This window comes from Camelus dromedarius, chromosome 9, assembly GCF_036321535.1.
Source record: "Camelus dromedarius isolate mCamDro1 chromosome 9, mCamDro1.pat, whole genome shotgun sequence".
NCBI lineage: Eukaryota > Metazoa > Chordata > Mammalia > Artiodactyla > Camelidae > Camelus > Camelus dromedarius.
The window spans coordinates 20,985,684-21,004,412 of record NC_087444.1 but is presented as its reverse complement, the minus strand read 5'-3'; the positions used below and the strand labels follow the sequence as shown (position 1 = coordinate 21,004,412).

The window sequence follows — 18,729 nt, the reverse complement described above, 5'->3', positions numbered from 1 at the left end:
TAACTAGCTCACTGCTGACATGCTGACCACCAGCATTAGAGCCCAGGAAGTGAACATAGCTTGGAAAAAAAGGAACTTTCGGGACCAGTGAGGATGAAGAGTAAGTTCAACAGGTAGGAGGGCATCTGAAAGGAGTCAGGGGACGCAGTGGTGGTCACAGAGGGAAACAGCAGAGGTGACAACCAAAAGGCGAACGAATTCTGAGTGATGACAAGGTCCAGGTGTGGCCATTCAATCTCACAAAGTGTGTTATTTTTCCCAGGGGCCAAGATTGCCATAGAAGGCACTCCCTGAGTCCTTGCTGGCCTGAGCTGGCTACAGGAACCCGAGGACAGGGCGGTGGGACTGACAGACCACGGCGGTGAAGAAGGGTGGTACGGAGAGCTAAACCTTGGTCTCCCTTAGCATTTACACGACGATTTCTGGCTCTGGTCTGTGGTCATTCATATCTGCAAATCTTTTAGCCTTCATGCAGGGCGAGGAGGAAGGGTAAGCATATGCTTCCCCGGGTGAAACAGGAGCTTAGTGAGAGGAAGATGACTTCCCACTGCCCTGGGATGGACAGGCTCTTCAGTCAGTGCAACTTTCCTCAGCTTCTGCTGCTGAGATAACCATTCCCTCTGTGCTACAGACAGGAAAGGCATGGAAGACAGGAGGTGCGGGGTCACCAGCCACCGAGGAACCACTCAAGTCACTTCTTAAAGACTGGATCATTAACTAACCAAACGCCTTACCAATGAAGCCTAGCTCACGTGACCACGACATCGCCTCCAGTTCTGTGGCCTTTGAGAGATCCTGGGAGGCCAGGGTCATGCCAAATCCTTACTTCTACATCAAGAAATTGTGCGGGTTTGCACTGTGTCAACATGGCTAAGTTAGAACTACACTCCCCAGAATCCTCCTCCCTGTGCAGTTCCGGGTCAGAGCTGGACAAGAGAGAAGTGCCTGTGAGACCTGGGAGGTGGAAAGGAAGCAGCAGCCATCATACTGTGGTGGTCGTCATGGTTAAAGGCAGCGAGAGACGTGCACGGTGCTGGTGGGGACCAGTTTGTCCCCACTCTTCTTTCTGCTCTGGGTTTCTTCCCAAATGCTTTCCTTACTGACCGATGTGGCTCTAAGACCACCGGATGCTCGGCTGCAAACTCAAAGGTGGTAGCTCTGAAGAGGCAATTTCCCTTACAGACTCTTATGCCAGCCCCCACCTCCCCTACCCCCACCTCCACTGCAGTCCCACTCTGCCTGGCTCCCCGATTCCTCTGCCACCCTCACCAGTGCTTCAGGAAGGCTGCCTAGTGGCTTTCCCTGACCCCTTTTCAGACCCTCATTTCCCTGGCTCCTCCTGAAAGTGTGTAGTCTAACTCCTCTCCTCCATGCCTCATTTCCTCATATTCGCAGTGGCTCTGCTCCTCTGATGCAACCCTGATACACAAGCCAAGTCTTGAGCGGGAAGCTTTGCCTTCAAGGGCTTGGTAATTGACAAAAACCACCTTACATTTATAGCATGGCTTTACGGTTTGCAAGTTCTGTTCACATGATTTAATACTCAACCTTGAGAGGATTAAATAAGGAAACTGAGGTTCCGAGAAGTGAGGTGACCAAAGAACAACAGAAAGGCGCAAAAGCCACTTCGAGGCACTCTGTACCAACGGGTAACCAAAATAACTCAACCATCATGAAATGATTCAAACAATTCTCTGTCCAGGGACCAGAGACAGAAAAAGCTGAGACAAGATCTATCCACAAGGATTATTTTAGAGTGTTCTATAAAATTAACAGCTGCTAGAGGCCCAAACACTGCCCAGCACCCCTCACTTCTCAGCCATTTTCCATCCTCCCCATGTTTGAACGGGCCAACATAGTCTGCCAAGTTCTGTGTGAACACCTGGTCCTCCTTTTAGTCTCTAGTTTAAACAGAACGGGAGATTCACACTGAGTTTCAACTTGCATCTGGGCATGAATGCACCTGAGATAACTGTTGGTAAAATTCTCCCTCCTTACCTTGGGCAGCTTTGTCCTCTCTCCCCCAGTTTAACTGTTTCCCACGCCCATTTTCTCCTCTTCCTTTGCCTTGTCCATCCCTCCTCCCCAGCACAGCCTTCAGCCTGCCCTCGATGTTTACAGACCTGCTGCCAGATGCCATGGGTGGTTTGGTGGAGGTCCATGCCAGCTTCCCCGCTGATGCCTGGTAGGAGTATAGTTTGGTAGTTTGACTTGAACAGAAAAGACTCTGAGTTCACATGCCCTTTAAGGAAAAGACTCGGACTCCATCAGTCTGATATTTCATTCGTTCACGCAGCAGTTCTCCACTGCACACCTGCTGCGTGCAGAACCAACTGTCAGGTAAGGGGATGAGCCAAGACCTAGCCGTGTCAGGGTCAAGGAGGGCGGAGCAGTGTGGCAGCTTCATAGGAAAGCTTGAGAGGAGACGAGTCCTCCAACAATGAGAATCTTCTAAAATAGCAAGTAAAAAAAGACATGAGGAACTTAGGAAGGCAGAACCAGAGAAAAACAGCCATCCACTCACAACATCAAGTTTAAACACCTTCAGGTGACATTCCAGGTGCCTCACAATCTTAGGACTTGCCCTCGTCTCCAGCCTTTCCCTTTGAAACCCCTAAAACTAACTTAACCCTCCACTCCACCAAAAAGGAGTCTTATAAATAGGTGTTATTTCTCTACCCGTGTTCTTCCCTCTGCCTGAAACAAATAACCCACCCTTTCTCTGCCAGACAAAAACCTACTGATGGTCCGGACTTAATGAGATCCCACGAGTCCATCTTGCGGAAACTTTCCCTGATCCTCCCTCAGCCCCAGCCCGCAGCCCCAGGCAGAGTTCGGAATGTGCCTGCTGAGGGTCCACTCGGCACGGCCGCCATGAGCACCAAGGCTCCTTTGCTGGTCTGCCACCCTTGCTGGACATGAGCCCCGTGATGGGGCAGGCGGCCCCCTGCGCATCACCATGTTCCTAGCCTGGCAGTATGCCTGCTGATGTAACGACTGGGATCACTCCCATCTCAATGAGCCTCTGCAAACTGGAATCCTAGAGCCAGAACTGATCTTTGGACTGTCATCTAGGCGGGTTAACAGGAGTTACTTAACCTCACTTATATCAGAAATGGCCCCTCATTGATGAATTTTCAAAAAAGCTCTCCACTAAGCTCATAACAGAAAGTGAAGGGCATATGATTGAGTGACCATAACACATAGGACCACCAGTCAAGAGACCAGTTCTCAGCACCCCAGGAAGTGATATAATCTCAATATCCCACACCCACATCAGGCTTATTACCACTCTTCTTTGGAGCTAGAGAAGCTGACCTGGCTGCTTTGGATCCTTACAAAAGGTTCCCAATCCAGACGTGGCACTAAAGCCTAAAAAATGCATATACAGGTAGAGGGGAGCTGCAGGTAGCGATACAAACAGGTGTAGAGAATTACGTCAGTGGTCCCACCTTTTCTGCAAGATCACCTCTGTTGAAACCAGACCAGAATGCATTCCCTTTTCTTTAAACTTTCAGCATTTTTTCCCCTAACAATCCTTAGACACTTCTTGGATGCCACCTCTCTTCCTGTGTCTACGTCGTGCCTCCACATTGAGACTGGCAGCTACAGGAGTCAAGGGACTGGGACCACGTCCTTATATGCCCAGGGCTCTAGACTCACACCTGGCACAGGGTAGATAATAAGAGTAGTTGCGAGCGGGGCCGACAGGGAGGTGAGGCACACGCTGCAGGCAGCAGCCCCGCCGCCTCTTCCTGCAGACGTGGCCAGAGCTGCACTTACGAGAACAGTGATGACAAGCAGACGGTGTGTGGTTTGGACTAACCCAGCCACCAGGCGCTTGAAGCATGCACTGGAACCGGAGAAGTCTGCTTCTCCACACTGTGAGCAACCAAGATGAAGCCCAGGAAGGGAGCAGATGCCAGCTGGGGATGGGAGAGGCTCTGCCAACCCCCAAAAAGGGAGGAAAGGGTGGAGGGAGCAGAGAGACAATAGTCAGAACCCATGAGTCGTCTGTCTTCTACACCAGCTGCCAAGGAAAAAGGAGACAATCCCACGAGGCAGGGTGAGGACTTTCCCATCCCCTCCTCTTCACATGTGGACTCCATCTTCTCCTACCCCACCCCCACCCACGAACCTCCGTCTCAGAAATGAAGTCAAGAGCAATTATTTCGGAAATGCTACGGTAGTAACAAAAAAAGACAGTGAAGACACACAGATAACCTCTGTCCCCTTTATGGCATAAGGCCCACAATGCAGGCTTTTATGTATGGACTTCAGACATGTGCTGTACATGTCATATATTGTATGTGTTATATATGTATATGTGAGATATATACCGGCATTTTCTAAACACACACAATAATTTAATCATTCAAAGCCTCAAAGTCCTAAGACACCAGGGTAAACAGAAACAGACCTGGCCCTGCTCTCATGGTGCTTACAGTCTGGTGTGAGACAGACAGACACTCAGCCCAGTACACAGATCATTAGAAATTGCCACTGTGCTCTGAATGGATGGGGCCCAGTGCGACCCCACGACAGTGGACCGGATGCAGCTGTGTGCTTAGTTTACAGGGTCAGCAGGCATGCTCACCTCTCCAGGAAGTGAGCCTTGAACTGGGCTCCAAAGAATCAAATGGAAGCAACTCCCAGACCACGTACAAACATAAGACGGGCAATGTGCATGTAGACGACAGTCGTTTCTAAGGCCATGGAGTGAGGGGTGCTTGGGAGAACTTCAAGCGGAGTCATTAAAACGTGATTATGTGCTTCTTTGTCCTGAGGCCCAAATACCATCAGTGAACACGCTGGAGAGAACACAGAGCCTGCCTTACCACTGTTTTCTCAGGACCAAACACAGCCTGCTGTGGGATAACTCCCCTTGGGCCTGGGGCTCCTCGCTGCCTCTGTGACACTCCAGAGGTGCGGTGACAGCGGTACCGTCCCCAGGGACCTACAAGCCAGGTTCAACATGAAGCTTTCTGGGACTCACATTAATGGTCGGAAAAAACTTGTTTTCGGGATAAACTGTTATTAAAGTGGGACTCTGATGAATAAACCACATGACTGCATAAACCTTGTTTCCATAGAAAACCATCTAAAATTCCCCATCCTTCCTCTGAATCTTTTCTGTGTCTCTTATCAGCCGAGGGTCCTTTGGAGAAATGCTCTGATAAACTACCTAAGGGGCTCATCAGTAATTGCTTGGTGAGCCATTTTCCTTGTGAGAAATGACCAAAAATATGATTATGGCCTGACTTACCACCTTAATTTAGCAGGCTAGCTTCCTGTGAGCCCGGGCAGACCTCACCAGCCTCATGCATGTGGGCTTTTACCAATGATGCCATTGACACTTTTCAGGGTGACTCTGCTTCCGTTCCGCCCCTCTGCCCACCTCCCTTCCCCAGAGTTTAATATCCATACCCCCTGAAGTCTCTCTTACTGTTCCAGTTCAAGTCAGCTAATCCCCAAATGGGACACCATCCTGCACACACCAGTTTTACTCCCACCTCTGAGAAACTGTGCCAGTCATTTTCAGATCCGAAATGCTTTTCCTGCTCTGGGCTCAAACCATTTTCCAGATCGACCTGTTCCATGGAGCCTTACTCTAAAGCAGCTCCTGGTCTCAGTTTTAGCCCTAAAATTCTGCAGCCCCATATGCACAATCTCATAATCTAATAATCTAATCCATCCACTCAGATGTTTAAAAACGACGATCCATCCTGCTGTTCAGTTATAACTGGTTCAGTTTCCACTTTGGACTCCATTTCCTAATTCCTTGTAATTCTATTTTTTTTTTAATTGAGGTGTAGTTGATTTACAGTGTTGTTGGTTTTAGATGCACAGCATGGTGATTCAATTATGCATATACATATATATTCCTTTTCATATTCTTTTCCATTATAAGCTATTATAAGATATTGAATACAGTTCCCTGTGCTGTACGGTAGGACCTTGTTGTTTCTCCGTTTTATATATAGTAGTGTGTATATTGTAATCTTTCACAATGTCAGAAACATGGTAAGTAGTCCCTAAATGCTGCTGAAGCACCAGAAAATAAGACCATAGGGAAAAAAATAGGAATGTTGTGTATGAAGAGTTGAGCACAAATTTTTTACTCACTACTGTGTTTCCTTCGACCAACATGACTAAGTGCCCATCACGTGCCAGGCTCTGGGCTAGGCACTGCAGTTTTAGCTTACTGTATGGATTTCTCAATCAAAGATGATGGACTGTGATGCCTTCTAATAAATAAGAAAACATTTGGATGTGCCAGCCTTCGGAAAATGGAAAAATGAATAGCTGTGCCAAAAGTGGTTTGGTTTTGTTTTTTTTAACTCCTCGCTGCAGCATAAGCAAAGTCGCAGCGTACTGGACAAACACCAAATCAGCTAACGTTCTGTTTTTAGGACGTCTTAAAGGGGCAGTACCTTCAAAAAGGACGATCCACCCCTTCATCTCCGGAATAGCAGAAGGCAGCAGGCCACTTCAGACACAGTGGAGGATTCATTCCCAGGAGGTTCTGGATAAGCCTCAAAAAGATCTGCATCCATGATGAGTAAGAGAACCTCACTGGGTCAGTAGCAGCATCCATAGGTGCCCCTGAGAGTAGCCAGGAGGGCGGGGTGCAGTGAGGATTGTGGTCATAGCACAGGTTCCCACCAACAGCAGGGAGGTTTTCCAGGATGTATCCTTTCATTTGCTATCGTATCCAACGTCATTTGTGCCTTTCCCTTCCAGGCTAAGAGAATGAGAAAGAAGGAAATCCCCAAAACACTAGAACACATTGCTTAGCCAATTAAGGCCACTGATTGGAGATGCTGGAATTTGAACTTTCCTGCTCTGTAGGAAGGTGGAAAATCCAAAGCACTGCCAACATTTGGACCCAGCTCAGTGTCTGCATCTCTTCTCGCTGTGGTCTGCCGGTGTCCGGAAAAAGAGGGCCTGTGGTGCATAACTGTCTACCAGCTCAAAGTGAGTGCTCAGTGAGGAAGAAAACACAAGTCACAGCGCTGAGGGCCAAGCCTTGCTCACTCAACGACAACTTACTTGTGGCTGACACCTTCCACAAAACTTGCAAAAAAGAAAAAAAAATCAGTGATAAGAACAGTCTGTCATCTAGAAACACTTCATTGGTTTCACTGTTTCTCTGACTTTTCTCAGAGGTCCATGTGAAAACACAGTTAGTCCAGTGGTGGTGACACCCTGGTAACCTAGAGCACCGGGAGGAAAGATGCCAGCGTCACTGCACGGACGGGCGCGGAGGAGGAGTAACTGCTGCTGCAAGGGCGGAACAGCTAAAAGTCCCAGAGCCCTGAGGCACCGATGCCCGGTGCGGAGAGCTGCCAGGCAGGTGAGGGATGAAAGGCACAGGCTGCAGACAGGAGTGCTGGGGAAGAGGGGGCAAGGAGCCAGGGCTGGACCGGGCGGCCCATATGGCCGGCAGCAGGGGTCAGCATGGACTCAAAGAATTCCGGAGATGGAAGGGGACTTTGGGATCAGCTAGCCCAGTCCCTTACTTTACAGGGGCGAAGAGCCATTCAGCAACTTGTTCAAGGTCACAAAACTAGCAGCGGAAGATCAAGGGCCAGAATCCCAGCCTCCTGTTTTAAAAGACGAGGACACAGATGTTATCACATTAGCTAAAGCTAACTGTATCATTTCCTTTCTGTGTTTTCAAACATGTCTTTGACCCTGAATATCTGGCCTAAGACAGAGAGGCAGAACAGTGTATTGTGGTTATGAGGCCTGCGTCTGGAGCCAGGCCAGCTGGACTTGAATCCCAGCAGCCCAGCCACTTACTGTGTGACCTTCACCTCTCTGTGACTCGGTTTTCTCATCTATCAAATGGAGGTCATAGTGGTACCTACCTCATCGGGTTATGAGACCTACTAAATGAGTTAATATATGGAAAATACAGTGCCTGGTGCAAAATAAGTGCTATGTAAAAGGTAGGAAGACATTTCTTAGGGAGGAAATAATCCTCATATTGGTTCCTCCCCAGCACACTTGCTCCCAACCCTCCATTCACTTTAGTCACAGGTTACAACTTTTCCCCTACAACACCTGGGACTAATACTTCTAAAAAGTCACACCTTTGTCTCCAAAGCCATTCAAGGCCTGACCCAGTCAGATGCTAGATGTAAATTAGCCAAAATGATGTGAGAGGTGAAAATTTTGGCTGCCACCCACCCAGACTACTATCCCTCGGATTACTCAGAAGTTACTTCTTTTAACCCTCGCCTCCTACCTTCCCGGCTCATCCACTCCCTTGAGCCTCTGAATCTGCTTTTTCACCCTCAACCTGTCCTCTAGTCCCTCAAACCTTCCGCGATTCCCCAGGCCCTCTGGCCTCACTCAGCTGCCTGTCCCACTGGACTCCTTGGCCAACTGTGTCTGGGATGTTGTCTGAGCTTTCTGCAGATTCCTGCATCCCTCACCCCCCACCCTCATCTTGTGGAGACAACACCCAGTCCCTGCCTCGCTCCCCGGCTGCTGAACATGGTGGGGTAAGGTCATGAAACCAGGCTGACCGCCCCCTCTACAGACCTAAGCTAGCCACACCCTTCATGGCTAACTGGACGCCTGCTGCACTCCCATGGAGCCCACGCCATCCCATGCCGCTCTAGCTCTGACTCTCTGACCACAGCCTTTGCCTCGGAGGTCATCAAGGAAGCCCAGGCCACCAAAACACCCACATATCAAGTACTCTTCCAGACAAAGCCTTCTCAAAATTTAGCGTTTGAATCCCCTGGGGGGTGTGGCTAAACTGCAGACTCTGTTTCAGCAGACTGGACAGGGCCTGAGATATCCCAGGTGCTGCCTGCCGGTGCTGCTGGTCCCCAGAGCCTGCTCTGAGTAGCAAAGTTCTGGGATTTACGTATGTTAAGTTTAACGTGTGCATTTTTCTAGACATACTATTTTTAATTGTCATGACAAACCTGCGAGAAAGGTACTAGTCCCTTCTTACGTGTGTCGAATATGAGGCTCAGGGAGGTTAAGAAACCTGTCCAGTCTCACATTGCTGGAGGGAAGATCCAGATCCAAATGGGGGACTGATTCCAAAGCCTGAGCCCTATTTTTTTCTCTCCCTAAGTGATTCTGAAGAGCAGAAATAGTCATGTCATGGTTTATTTGTAATACAAACTATTGAAATCTTAGTTGATGAAGATGGGAGAAAGACGGGTTACAAAACTGCCAGGAAGTCCCCATGCTGGACATTCCAACTAACAGCTGAAGGCCTCAAAGCAGGTATTGGAGAGAAGGTTAATTCCACCAATCAACATGGAAGAAGACACCCGAAGGAACATGGGGGAAACTTCCAATTTACACAGAAAATGAAAGGGAACATATAGATGACCTTAGCTGACGTGGCTGGGGACTTTGTGGCCATCCTTACAGCTGAACAGGCTGGGAGCACTGCAGAAACCACATGCCCCAACCGCATTGCTCCCTGTCTGTCCCGCTCCTCCTCCTCTCCCCTCTGCCCTCTTCAGCCTCCAAGTCCAGGGCTTCTCTTTATCTTTATTTTTCTGGTTTTCCCGCAAAACAAATCTGCTCACACTCATCTCTCCTTGGCGTCTGGGAGAGTGATCTCCTGGTTCTCCTGGCATCCATGTGACTACTCCTTCCAGGACTCCCCCTTCCATTTCCCGTCCCCTAACTGCAAGCATTCCCAAGAACTGGTTCTTAACCCCCAGTCATCCAGGTGGTGCTGCCTCCTGGTGACACCACCAGCCACACATGCAGCGCGTCCTGTCCCACCCTCAGAGGGCAGCTCTGAGTCAGCTTTGTTCACTGCGGAATCCCCAGCGCTGGGAACAATGCCTGGCGTGGAGCAGGAGGCACTCTCAGTATTCACTGAGCGAACAGATGAGCTACTGGCCATAGCAACTTCCATCTTCCAACTGCCCATTCCAATGCTGGGCTGGGGATCAAGGTCTGTGGCTCCCAGGTAAGAGAGAGGACCGCCAATCTCCATCCACTCACAGCACACACAGGAGATGGCACTGGCTGTATGGCTCTCAGGGCAGACAGGGCTTCTGGTTTTGAGGTGGCTCTGACCTGGGGGAGCCAGGGGCTGAGGGTGTCAGTATCATGACACACCTACAACCCACCTGAACCCCATGTGGGTCCCTTACCATGGCCCACAAGCTAGGAAGTCCTGACCTAGTTCAGCCCTAAGTGAGACCAAGGAAGAGCCATTATCAGGACATTCTTGGCTTGGTGTCACTTTTAAGGTCTGAGAAGTAAGCCATCTGTGTGCACACGGCCTCCATTTCATTAGGATTCCACGGTAGCACCCATTCTAAAATATGCCCTGAATCCTTAAGCACAATTCTGTTCTTCACAGTTCTAAGGCAAATTCATCCTAGACAGAGTAACACCAGCCAAACACTGCTTCTCCATTCGCCTGAAATATCCTGAGTGATGTAAGTGCTCTCACATTCAGCTGCTTATAAAGGTGCAAAGCAGGATGCAATTAAGGTCCCAGAACATCATACTTAAACTTGAATCATGCTGCTTAGCGACTCCACAATCCAGCACAAACACACAGGGAGTGTTGTGGAGAAATCCGCCTTCGAAGAACACAAACGTGCCTGCCGTGCCATCATCTCCAGCCTCCTGGAAATCGCCTTGCTGGTCCACGACGGCGTTCACTACCAGGTCTAATTCTGCTGCTTTGCAGAGACTACAGTTGGTGTGGAGGAAAATATTCCAAGATCTGAAAAGCACCGACTGTGCCAACTGCAGCACTTCGCCTTTTCCAGAAGATAAATCATGAAGAATTTTTGCCAGTTCCAGTTATTTTCCCAAAGCAGAGTCAAATGGCCTTGCTACCCTGCCTTTAAGAAACCAAGGCAATTAAACAGAAGAGCTAGGAACTGCCCTGACAGCTTCCCCCAACTTCGTTTGATAAAGTGAGACGCAGACACGCATTGACAGACAAGCACACCTTATTTAACTGGCAGACACAGCGCTGCTATGAAAATATACATGCAACCTATGGGGTAGAAATCAGCTCAGCAGATCAGCAAGGAAACGAAATAACCATATAAATGCCCACTAGCCCGGCTGCCTTGTAAGGAGTGAGCACTGACAACCAGAGTTCCTATTCAGCAAGCTAATAGGAATAATTACAGCCAGGGCAGGCATTAATCAGCCTGGCAGATGCAGGAATTCTGTGAACAAGGCTGAAATGAGCACCGAGGACTCTCTGAAGGCGATAGCATTTCAGAGACCCTTAAGCTGGACGAAGTCACCAGGGTTCCTCCTGTCAGCCTCCCTTCTCCAGCGCTTTTGGGAGGAAGCTGCAGCTTGGCCCCTTTCCTCTGGGGTGGTGATGTGCTTGGGGGTACAGAGCTGCCACATTTGTGAGGTGCATCCTGGCACCGCCCCTCCCTTCAGGAACCATGCCTGGGCTGTGTTCATCCCAGACCTTCCATTTTTTTTTTTTAAATTGAAATATAGTCAGTTGACAATGTTGTGTCCATTTCTGGTGTGCAGCATAATGTTTCAGTCACACATATACATATATATATATGTATGTATTATATATATATATTAATATATAATATATATTATATATATTCCTTTTCATATTCTTTTTCATTATAGGTTACTACAAGATACTGGATATTATTTCCCTGTGCTATAGAAAAGAAACTTGTTATTTATCTATTTGATATATAGTAGTTGGTATCTACAAATCTTGAACTCCCAGTATATCTCTTCCCACCCCCTTCCCCCGCCATCCCCACCCCTGGTAACCATAAGTTTGTTTACTATGTCTGTGACACACCTTCCTATTTTTAACTGTACTTTTGCTTTCAAACCCCTATCATCCTTCGCCTAAACCACTCTCAAGCGAGACACACGTAAGGTTATGGGGAACCATTATTAACCTTTTCTTAGGGGTGACAAAATTTGAGTCCTGTGATCCAATGCTGGCTCAGCCATGGAGAGGCTGTATGACTCTGGACAAGTTATTTAACTTTTCTGGGCATCAGTTTCCCCATCTGTAACATGGAGGAAATAACAGTACCTTTCTTAAAGCACTGTTGTTAGAATTTAGTGAGAGAATGTACGTAAGAGCCTGACGCTAGGTATGCAGCTGTTACTACTCCATGCCCATTAGGTGCACAGCCCTGTGTAGACCTACGAGACAAGAACAAATATTCAGTTCACGGACACTTGTACATTATACACGAGTGGCTGTGCCTGGGCGGCAGGAGGGCGGGCCCATTCATCCTTTTACTGTATACCCTTTATAAGTGACCCCGAGACTGTGAGCTGTCCCTCACATCTGTCTTCTCCTGCAGTAGTTAGCACACAGCTACCAGGCTCTCCGCACTGCCCAGCTTCCCTTGCAGCTAGTGTGGCCAGGACTAAATCCTTTCCAAAGGTGTGTATGTAGAAGAGATGTGGGCTTCTTCCCAGCTTGGCCAAAGAAGCCTCCATATATTCTCCTCCATGCTCTTTCCCTTTAATGGGGCTGGAAAGGCGTGATGACAACCCAAGTGATCTTAGAAACCGGGGGTTGAAGACAGCAGAACCGCCATCAGCCTAGGAGCCACAATGCCTGTGTGGAACAGGGATCCCGCCCAAGCATTTCACTGGAAACAGGACTGTTAGGAAAGACACTTCTATTGTTTGAACCACTGTGCTTTGCGTCTATCTGTTACAGCAGTTTAGCTTACCCAATTAATACAACATCCTTCTACGTTATTTGAATCTTAAAATATAGATGCTTTTGTTGTTTAAAAACTATTCCAATGGATTTGCAAAATTTTTTTAAAAGACACACATTAAGAGAGTATCTTAATCCCTCTCCACAACCTTTGTAGCTCCCACTCTCTAATTCATGCTGCGCTCCACGAGACTGCCCTTCCTCAAACACATCGCCATGTTGGAGTAATCTCACTCTGCAAATTTTCAAGGTAAAACGATGTATCCACGCATTCATTCAGTTAGCCAATATTTATCAAATGCCTACTCTGTGCCAGGCACCCGATTAGTAAGAGAAATACTACAGTGAACAAGACCAGCATGGTCCCTGGCCCATGGGATATAATTGGGCTGGGGACTGTGACCAGGAACAACGGCACACAGTGAGATGAAGAAGTGCTGCGAAGGGAGAGGCACAGGCTGCGTGGCAGCGCCCACAAGCCCACATTCACGGTGCGCATGAAGAACCATCAGGATCCACCCCAAACCCACCTTTCTGGCTTGCCCTCCGAGGATATCCCCCCTCCTCCACCTCCAGTCACATGGAACTTACATGCCCTTTCTGAATGAGCCAGGTACTTCCACTCATCCACACTGGATGCCTTTCCCAACAGCCTGGAAAGCTCTTCCATCCTTTCTTTCAAAATACTAATTACCCTCAAGGCTCAGCTCAAATGTCACTTCTTCAGCAAAAATCAACCCCAATCCCAAGTCAAAATTAATCATCCTTTCCCTTGCTTCCTAGCAGCACCTGGGTTTCTATGTCAGGTATTTCATTCTGGCTTGCAGTTGGCTGTTTTATTAACTGTCTGCCCATCCCCACGGACCACTCAGTGAGACGCTGTGTCTTGGCCATTTGTCTGGGATACTCTGATGGACATAGTAGGCACTCAAGAAATGCTGCATTGAATGGATGGACAAGACAGGGCAGACGCCAGCAATGGAAGTGAAAACCCACTCTTTCTGTTGTGATCGTGAAAGGTAGGCTCAGTCAGGAAAGCTTTATGGAGGAAGTAGTTGTGGGGGGGGGGGAGGAAATATACAGGCAAGAGGAGAGAAGAAGGAGGGGCATTCCCAGGCCATGAGAAATGGAAAGGCCAGGAGGTTCACACGCATTCCAGGTAAAGGAGAGCAAACAGGTGACTTAGAAAGATGAGTCTGAATCAGAGAGAAGACTAGAGGGGAGAGGACACAAGGGGCAGAATACCCTTGGAAGGAAATCATAAGGAACCAACGAGCCAAGGTGGGACCACCAAAAACAATCCTTTAGGAAAATGATGAACTTAAAAGGGAGGCTGGAGGCAAAAGTCAAACAGGAAGATCTGTGTGGGGAACCGCCAGAACCGTCAGAACCTGGGCTAAGACAGTAGCTTTATATACGGGAAGGAAAGAAGATGCTGGAGTCTGCACCATGGGAAAAGCGGCAGAATTGAGGGACAGTGTGAATGTGGAGGGTGAAAAGAGTGACAGCAAGATTATGTCCAGGATGCAATACAAGAGGAAAGATGATCTAGCATATCAACATATTGGGTTTCAGGAATCAGAACAGTGCCACAGTGGTAGGGGAGGGAGGGCTTCCCAGAGGTCACACTGAAGCCACACTGAGTGAGATTCCGTGTGGCAGAGTTATCAGATGGAGCATGAAGTTCAGGGACTGTTAGGGGACGAGGCACTGGCTGGAGACACCACAGATATTCCCTTTGTGTAGTTGACATGAGACGTCCAGCCAGGGCAGGATACGCTGGAATACATCCAAGACTTCCCCCCAAGCTGTGCTTGCCCCACTTCCATTTTTGCTTTCACCAGTCCCTTTTTGTCCCCTCTCCTTTCTTCTCCCCTACCACAATTACCCACGGACATTCTCTGCCAATCCCTACCTGGCCCCACCCTCTTAACTGGTACACAGGTTGTGAATTGCCCAGCACAACTCTAGGGAGGGTCATTCACCCAGACTATGAAGTGAACGGCAGCTCCTAGAGTTGAGCAGCGCATGATCTGTACAACAGTGGCCACAGCCCTGCTGGACCCAGACACGTCTGCCAGTTGTGGAAGGGGCACGACTCCCACCAGCAGAGTACAACAAACGGAGAGCTGACAAGGGTCCCGGAGTGAAAGGTAGAGAATAAGAGCACTAGGACCTGAGACAACAGAAGAGACGCTCCCAAATTTACTGAACGATCTGGAAGCGTCCTGCACGTGGTGGCAGCTAAAGCAATATGCCTGGGTGAGCTCTCTTGGGGAGTGAGTTCCAGAAAACCCCTCAGAGGTGAAGGAAGAAAACACACTAGCAGCTAGAAAGGCTGCCCCCCCAGAAGCAGGAGTCATGGGGATTGGGATTGTGTGGGCCCTGATGCCAGAGGAGGGGAGTGGCTGCCGAAGGCCTCCATTGGGACCCTCCTCTGACCGTAAGTGCACTGTAGTCATTCACCCTGTGCGCAGCTGGGTTCTCCTGGCTGGGACAGACACCACACACCACGCGCTTGCTCAGAGATTCAGACCTGCCTTCTCTTGGGGTGTGGGAGAAAACCCCTGGTCAGGTCACTGATTCCTTCAGTTCTGGTTCACACTGCCCAAAGGGACTCAGGAAAGCGAAAGCATTTAAGAGTCAGTCCTTGTGTTCCATGGTGGGCACTTAATAAGCAGATGGATTTCTGTGGCTGATAACCAAGTGGTTATATTCATATAATCGTATTAGATGAAGTGAAGATGGTGCCTGTGGATGGGGGGGGGGGAGATAAAGAGGGAAAAATAATAATAATAAAAAAAAAAACCCACCAAAGATTCCTAGGGTTGGAGAAGGGCGCTGGGCCATAAATCAAGAGGCACCAAGGTTTCGAGAGGGTAGAAGGCAGGGGACAGTAAGGGAGAAAAAGTAACAGGTAGGAAAAGTTGACGAAGCCAAGGCTCCTAGGTCTTTGTGTCTAAATTGCAGCCAGGCAGCTGTGGAGCTGTAGGAGAAGGCTGAGGCAGAAGATCGAGCCACAACGAACAAGACGGGGGACCCGCACACCAATTTTTATCGTAGCGCTCGGGCCACACGGTGACCTTCGTAGGAGGAAGTTGGAGGGTCCTCCGGCTTCCCTGGAAAGGCAGCTGGGCGCGGGCTAGCGAGCGCGGAGCGCGGCTGGGCCGGTCCCGGCCATGGCGGGGCAGATCAAACCGCAGATTTCCGCTCCCGAGCTGGGGCGCGGGCCGGGACCGCTGGCACCTTCCGGGCCGGGAGTTCAAGGTGAGCCGGCTGCCGGAGGCTAACAGGTAGGGAGGGCCGGGGGAAGCCGGCCGCGGGCCACTCCCCCCGCACATGTGGGGACGGGGCTCGGCCTAGAGGAAGACGGCTCGCACCCCGCGCAGCCCGGCCGGATTCGCGCCGACTCCGGGCGGCCCCGCGCCCGCTGCCCGCCGGGCCGCGCCGCCCGCGGACCCCGGCCGGATCTCCCGGGAGCCGCCCCGGCACCCTCGGCGCCCCAGGCCGCGCGCGGCAGCCGCGCCCGCCGGTCCCCCCGCGCCCCCGCCGGGCCCTGCGTGCACTCACCCAGCGACAGGAGCGCCAGCAGCAGCGGCCTCGGCGCCAGGCGCCCCATGCTCGCCGGGCGGGAGCGACTCTCCCCCTCCTCCTCCTTCCCCGCCGCCTCTCCTCCTCCTCCTCCTCCAGCTCCGGCTGCTCCAGAGTCAGCGCTCCTCCGCCTGGGCCGCGCGCCTGCTCCGCTCTCCTCACGAGCCGAGAAATCCCAGCGCTGAGGCGGACGTGCGCCCTTCGCTCCGCGCCCGCCCGCCCGCCTCCGCCCTCCTCCTCCAGCCGGCCGGGCACCGGGAGCCGGGCGCCGGAGCCGCCCCGCCGAGCCGAGCGTGCAGCCCCGACCGCTTCCCGAAAGGAGAAGGGAAGAGCCGCAGCGCCCGCCCGCCCGCGCCTCCCATCCGGCGCTTTGCCAGCAACAAACACAAACTTTCCCAAGCCCCTCCCCGCTCCAGGTAACGGAGGCAGCGCCGGGGCCACCCGCTTAAAGGGGAGGAGGCGTCGGAGCCCACCCCGCTCTCCCCTCCGGGCCCCCGCCCCGCGACAAACTTTCCTCCGACCTTTAAAAGTTGGCCTTGGAAAGACTCTGTCTGGAAATCCCATCGCTTGAGCTGCATTCCGAGCCACCCCGAGTTCCATCACTCTGGAGTCACCCACGCGTGGCTACTATTCCCTCAGCTGAGTCCCAGCACATTCACCCACTCATCCCAGCTAAGCTCCCAGCCACCAGTCTCCTGGCCCTTGTGAAAAATTATTGGGATAAGACTGAAAGAGATGAAAGGACTTTCAAGGGCAGGGATTCCAGCCTCCAAGGTAGAGTCCTTAAGTATTTTGATGCCCTGCGCAGGATTCACAGCGGAAGTGGCGAGACCAGAACCCAGGTCTCACTCTGCTCTGCCCACTGCCCTGTGGCTGGGTGGGCCTCCCCTCCCCTCGCCCGCCTCCTTCCTTCTCCAGGGTGCCTATGGCACTGATTAGCGCTTCCCACAAATAGATACATGGTGGGGGCAGGGGGTGGCAGCGAACTGGGAACCCAAGTGTATTAATAGTTACAGTACTTCTATGGAATGTATTCTTTAGACATTATATTTATTGCTTTAAGTGGACACAACTGGTTGCCAATAAAGCTTCCTTTTACCCCCACAATAGGGTTTTGTGCTTTTGATTTGAATACAAAAGGCCCACTATTGGGGAAAAAAATTAGTGTTCATTGTTTAAAACGTCACAAAGATGATTCAAGCATACAGGAAGAAAAAAGATTTTAAAAATGAGCTAAAAAAAGAAAACTACAGGGAGCAGCACTGCCCCCCCCAACCCCCACACCACAGCCTTTTATTAGCATATGCAAAACAAATCACAGATGTTAATGGGAAACTGCCCAAACTGGGGAGAGGAACATTGTTTTTACTCTAATGCATCATTCTTTCCACTAATAAGTGTTTCTTATTTCCACTAACAAATGTGCCATTAGCCAGGTATGAACCCTTCTGTAGGAGACTCTTAAAAATTCATCCCTGGTGGGGCCATAATGTCAATGCCACTGAACTGCACCCTTTAAAAATGGTTCAAATGGTAGAGTCTATGTTATATATATTTTAACACAATTAAAAGATTGTTTTAAACTCATTTTTGTCACCAAGGTTTTCATGCTGTTCACCCAGCCTACAATTCCTTTCCATTTCCCTTCCCACAGAATCCTCTAGAATTTCTCTGGGAAATTTTTCAATTTAATTCAACCAACCTTACATGCAAGCATAATGTCAGGCCTTGTGAGAAGCTGGAGCTTCAGAGAATAGTAAGGCCTGGCCCTTCCAGAAGCTCAGATCTTTCCCTTTCTCAACTACCCACAGTGCTTAACGGCCAAAGCACATTCTGGTACTTAATCACATTCAGTTTAGCACATGCTATGGACTGAATATTTGTGCCCCCCCCCCAAATTCATATATTAATGCTCTAATCTCCAGTGGTACTTGGGCTCTTTAGGGGGTAATTAGGTCCTGGGGATGGAGCCCTCATGCATGGGATTAGTGTCCTTATAAGAAGAGACATGAGAGAGATTGTATCTATGCCATGTGAGATACAGCAGGAAGGCGTCTGTCTAACAAACCAGGAAGAGGGCCCTCAGCAGGGACTGCGTGGGCCAGCACCTTGATCTTGGACATCACAGCCTCCAGAACCATAAGAAATAAGTGTCTGTTGTTCACGCCACCCAGTTTATGATATCTGTTATACCAGCTTAAGCTGACTACATACATTCAGCTCCCATCTCTGTCTAATCTGGAAGGGCCAGAGAGACCATCACAGTCTCAATTTATACCCCCTATTTTACTGCAGATTTGATGTTTGCTAAAAACTCTTTTGTTTAACAAACAAGTAAAAGTCTGGCAGTGTGCCTGGCACAAGATAGTTATTCAATAAATACTTGTAGAGTGAATTAGTGCTAGGCACTGGGCTAGAGCCTGGGAATACAGAGGGAAATATGA

At 49.9% G+C, this 18,729-nt stretch overlaps 1 protein-coding gene across 1 annotated transcript in view; it reads right to left on the bottom strand.

Annotated features, from left to right (window-relative positions):
* PTGFRN (prostaglandin F2 receptor inhibitor) overlaps positions 1 to 16,345 on the bottom strand; it is a 70,917-nt gene extending 54,572 nt beyond the window's left edge. Inside the window, exon 1 of the mRNA XM_031457894.2 lies at positions 16,265 to 16,345. Coding sequence (XP_031313754.2) covers positions 16,265 to 16,313 — 49 coding nt within the window. The 5' untranslated portion in view covers positions 16,314 to 16,345. The remainder of the gene's footprint in view (positions 1 to 16,264) is intronic.
* Between the last annotated feature and the right edge of the window lie 2,384 nt (positions 16,346 to 18,729).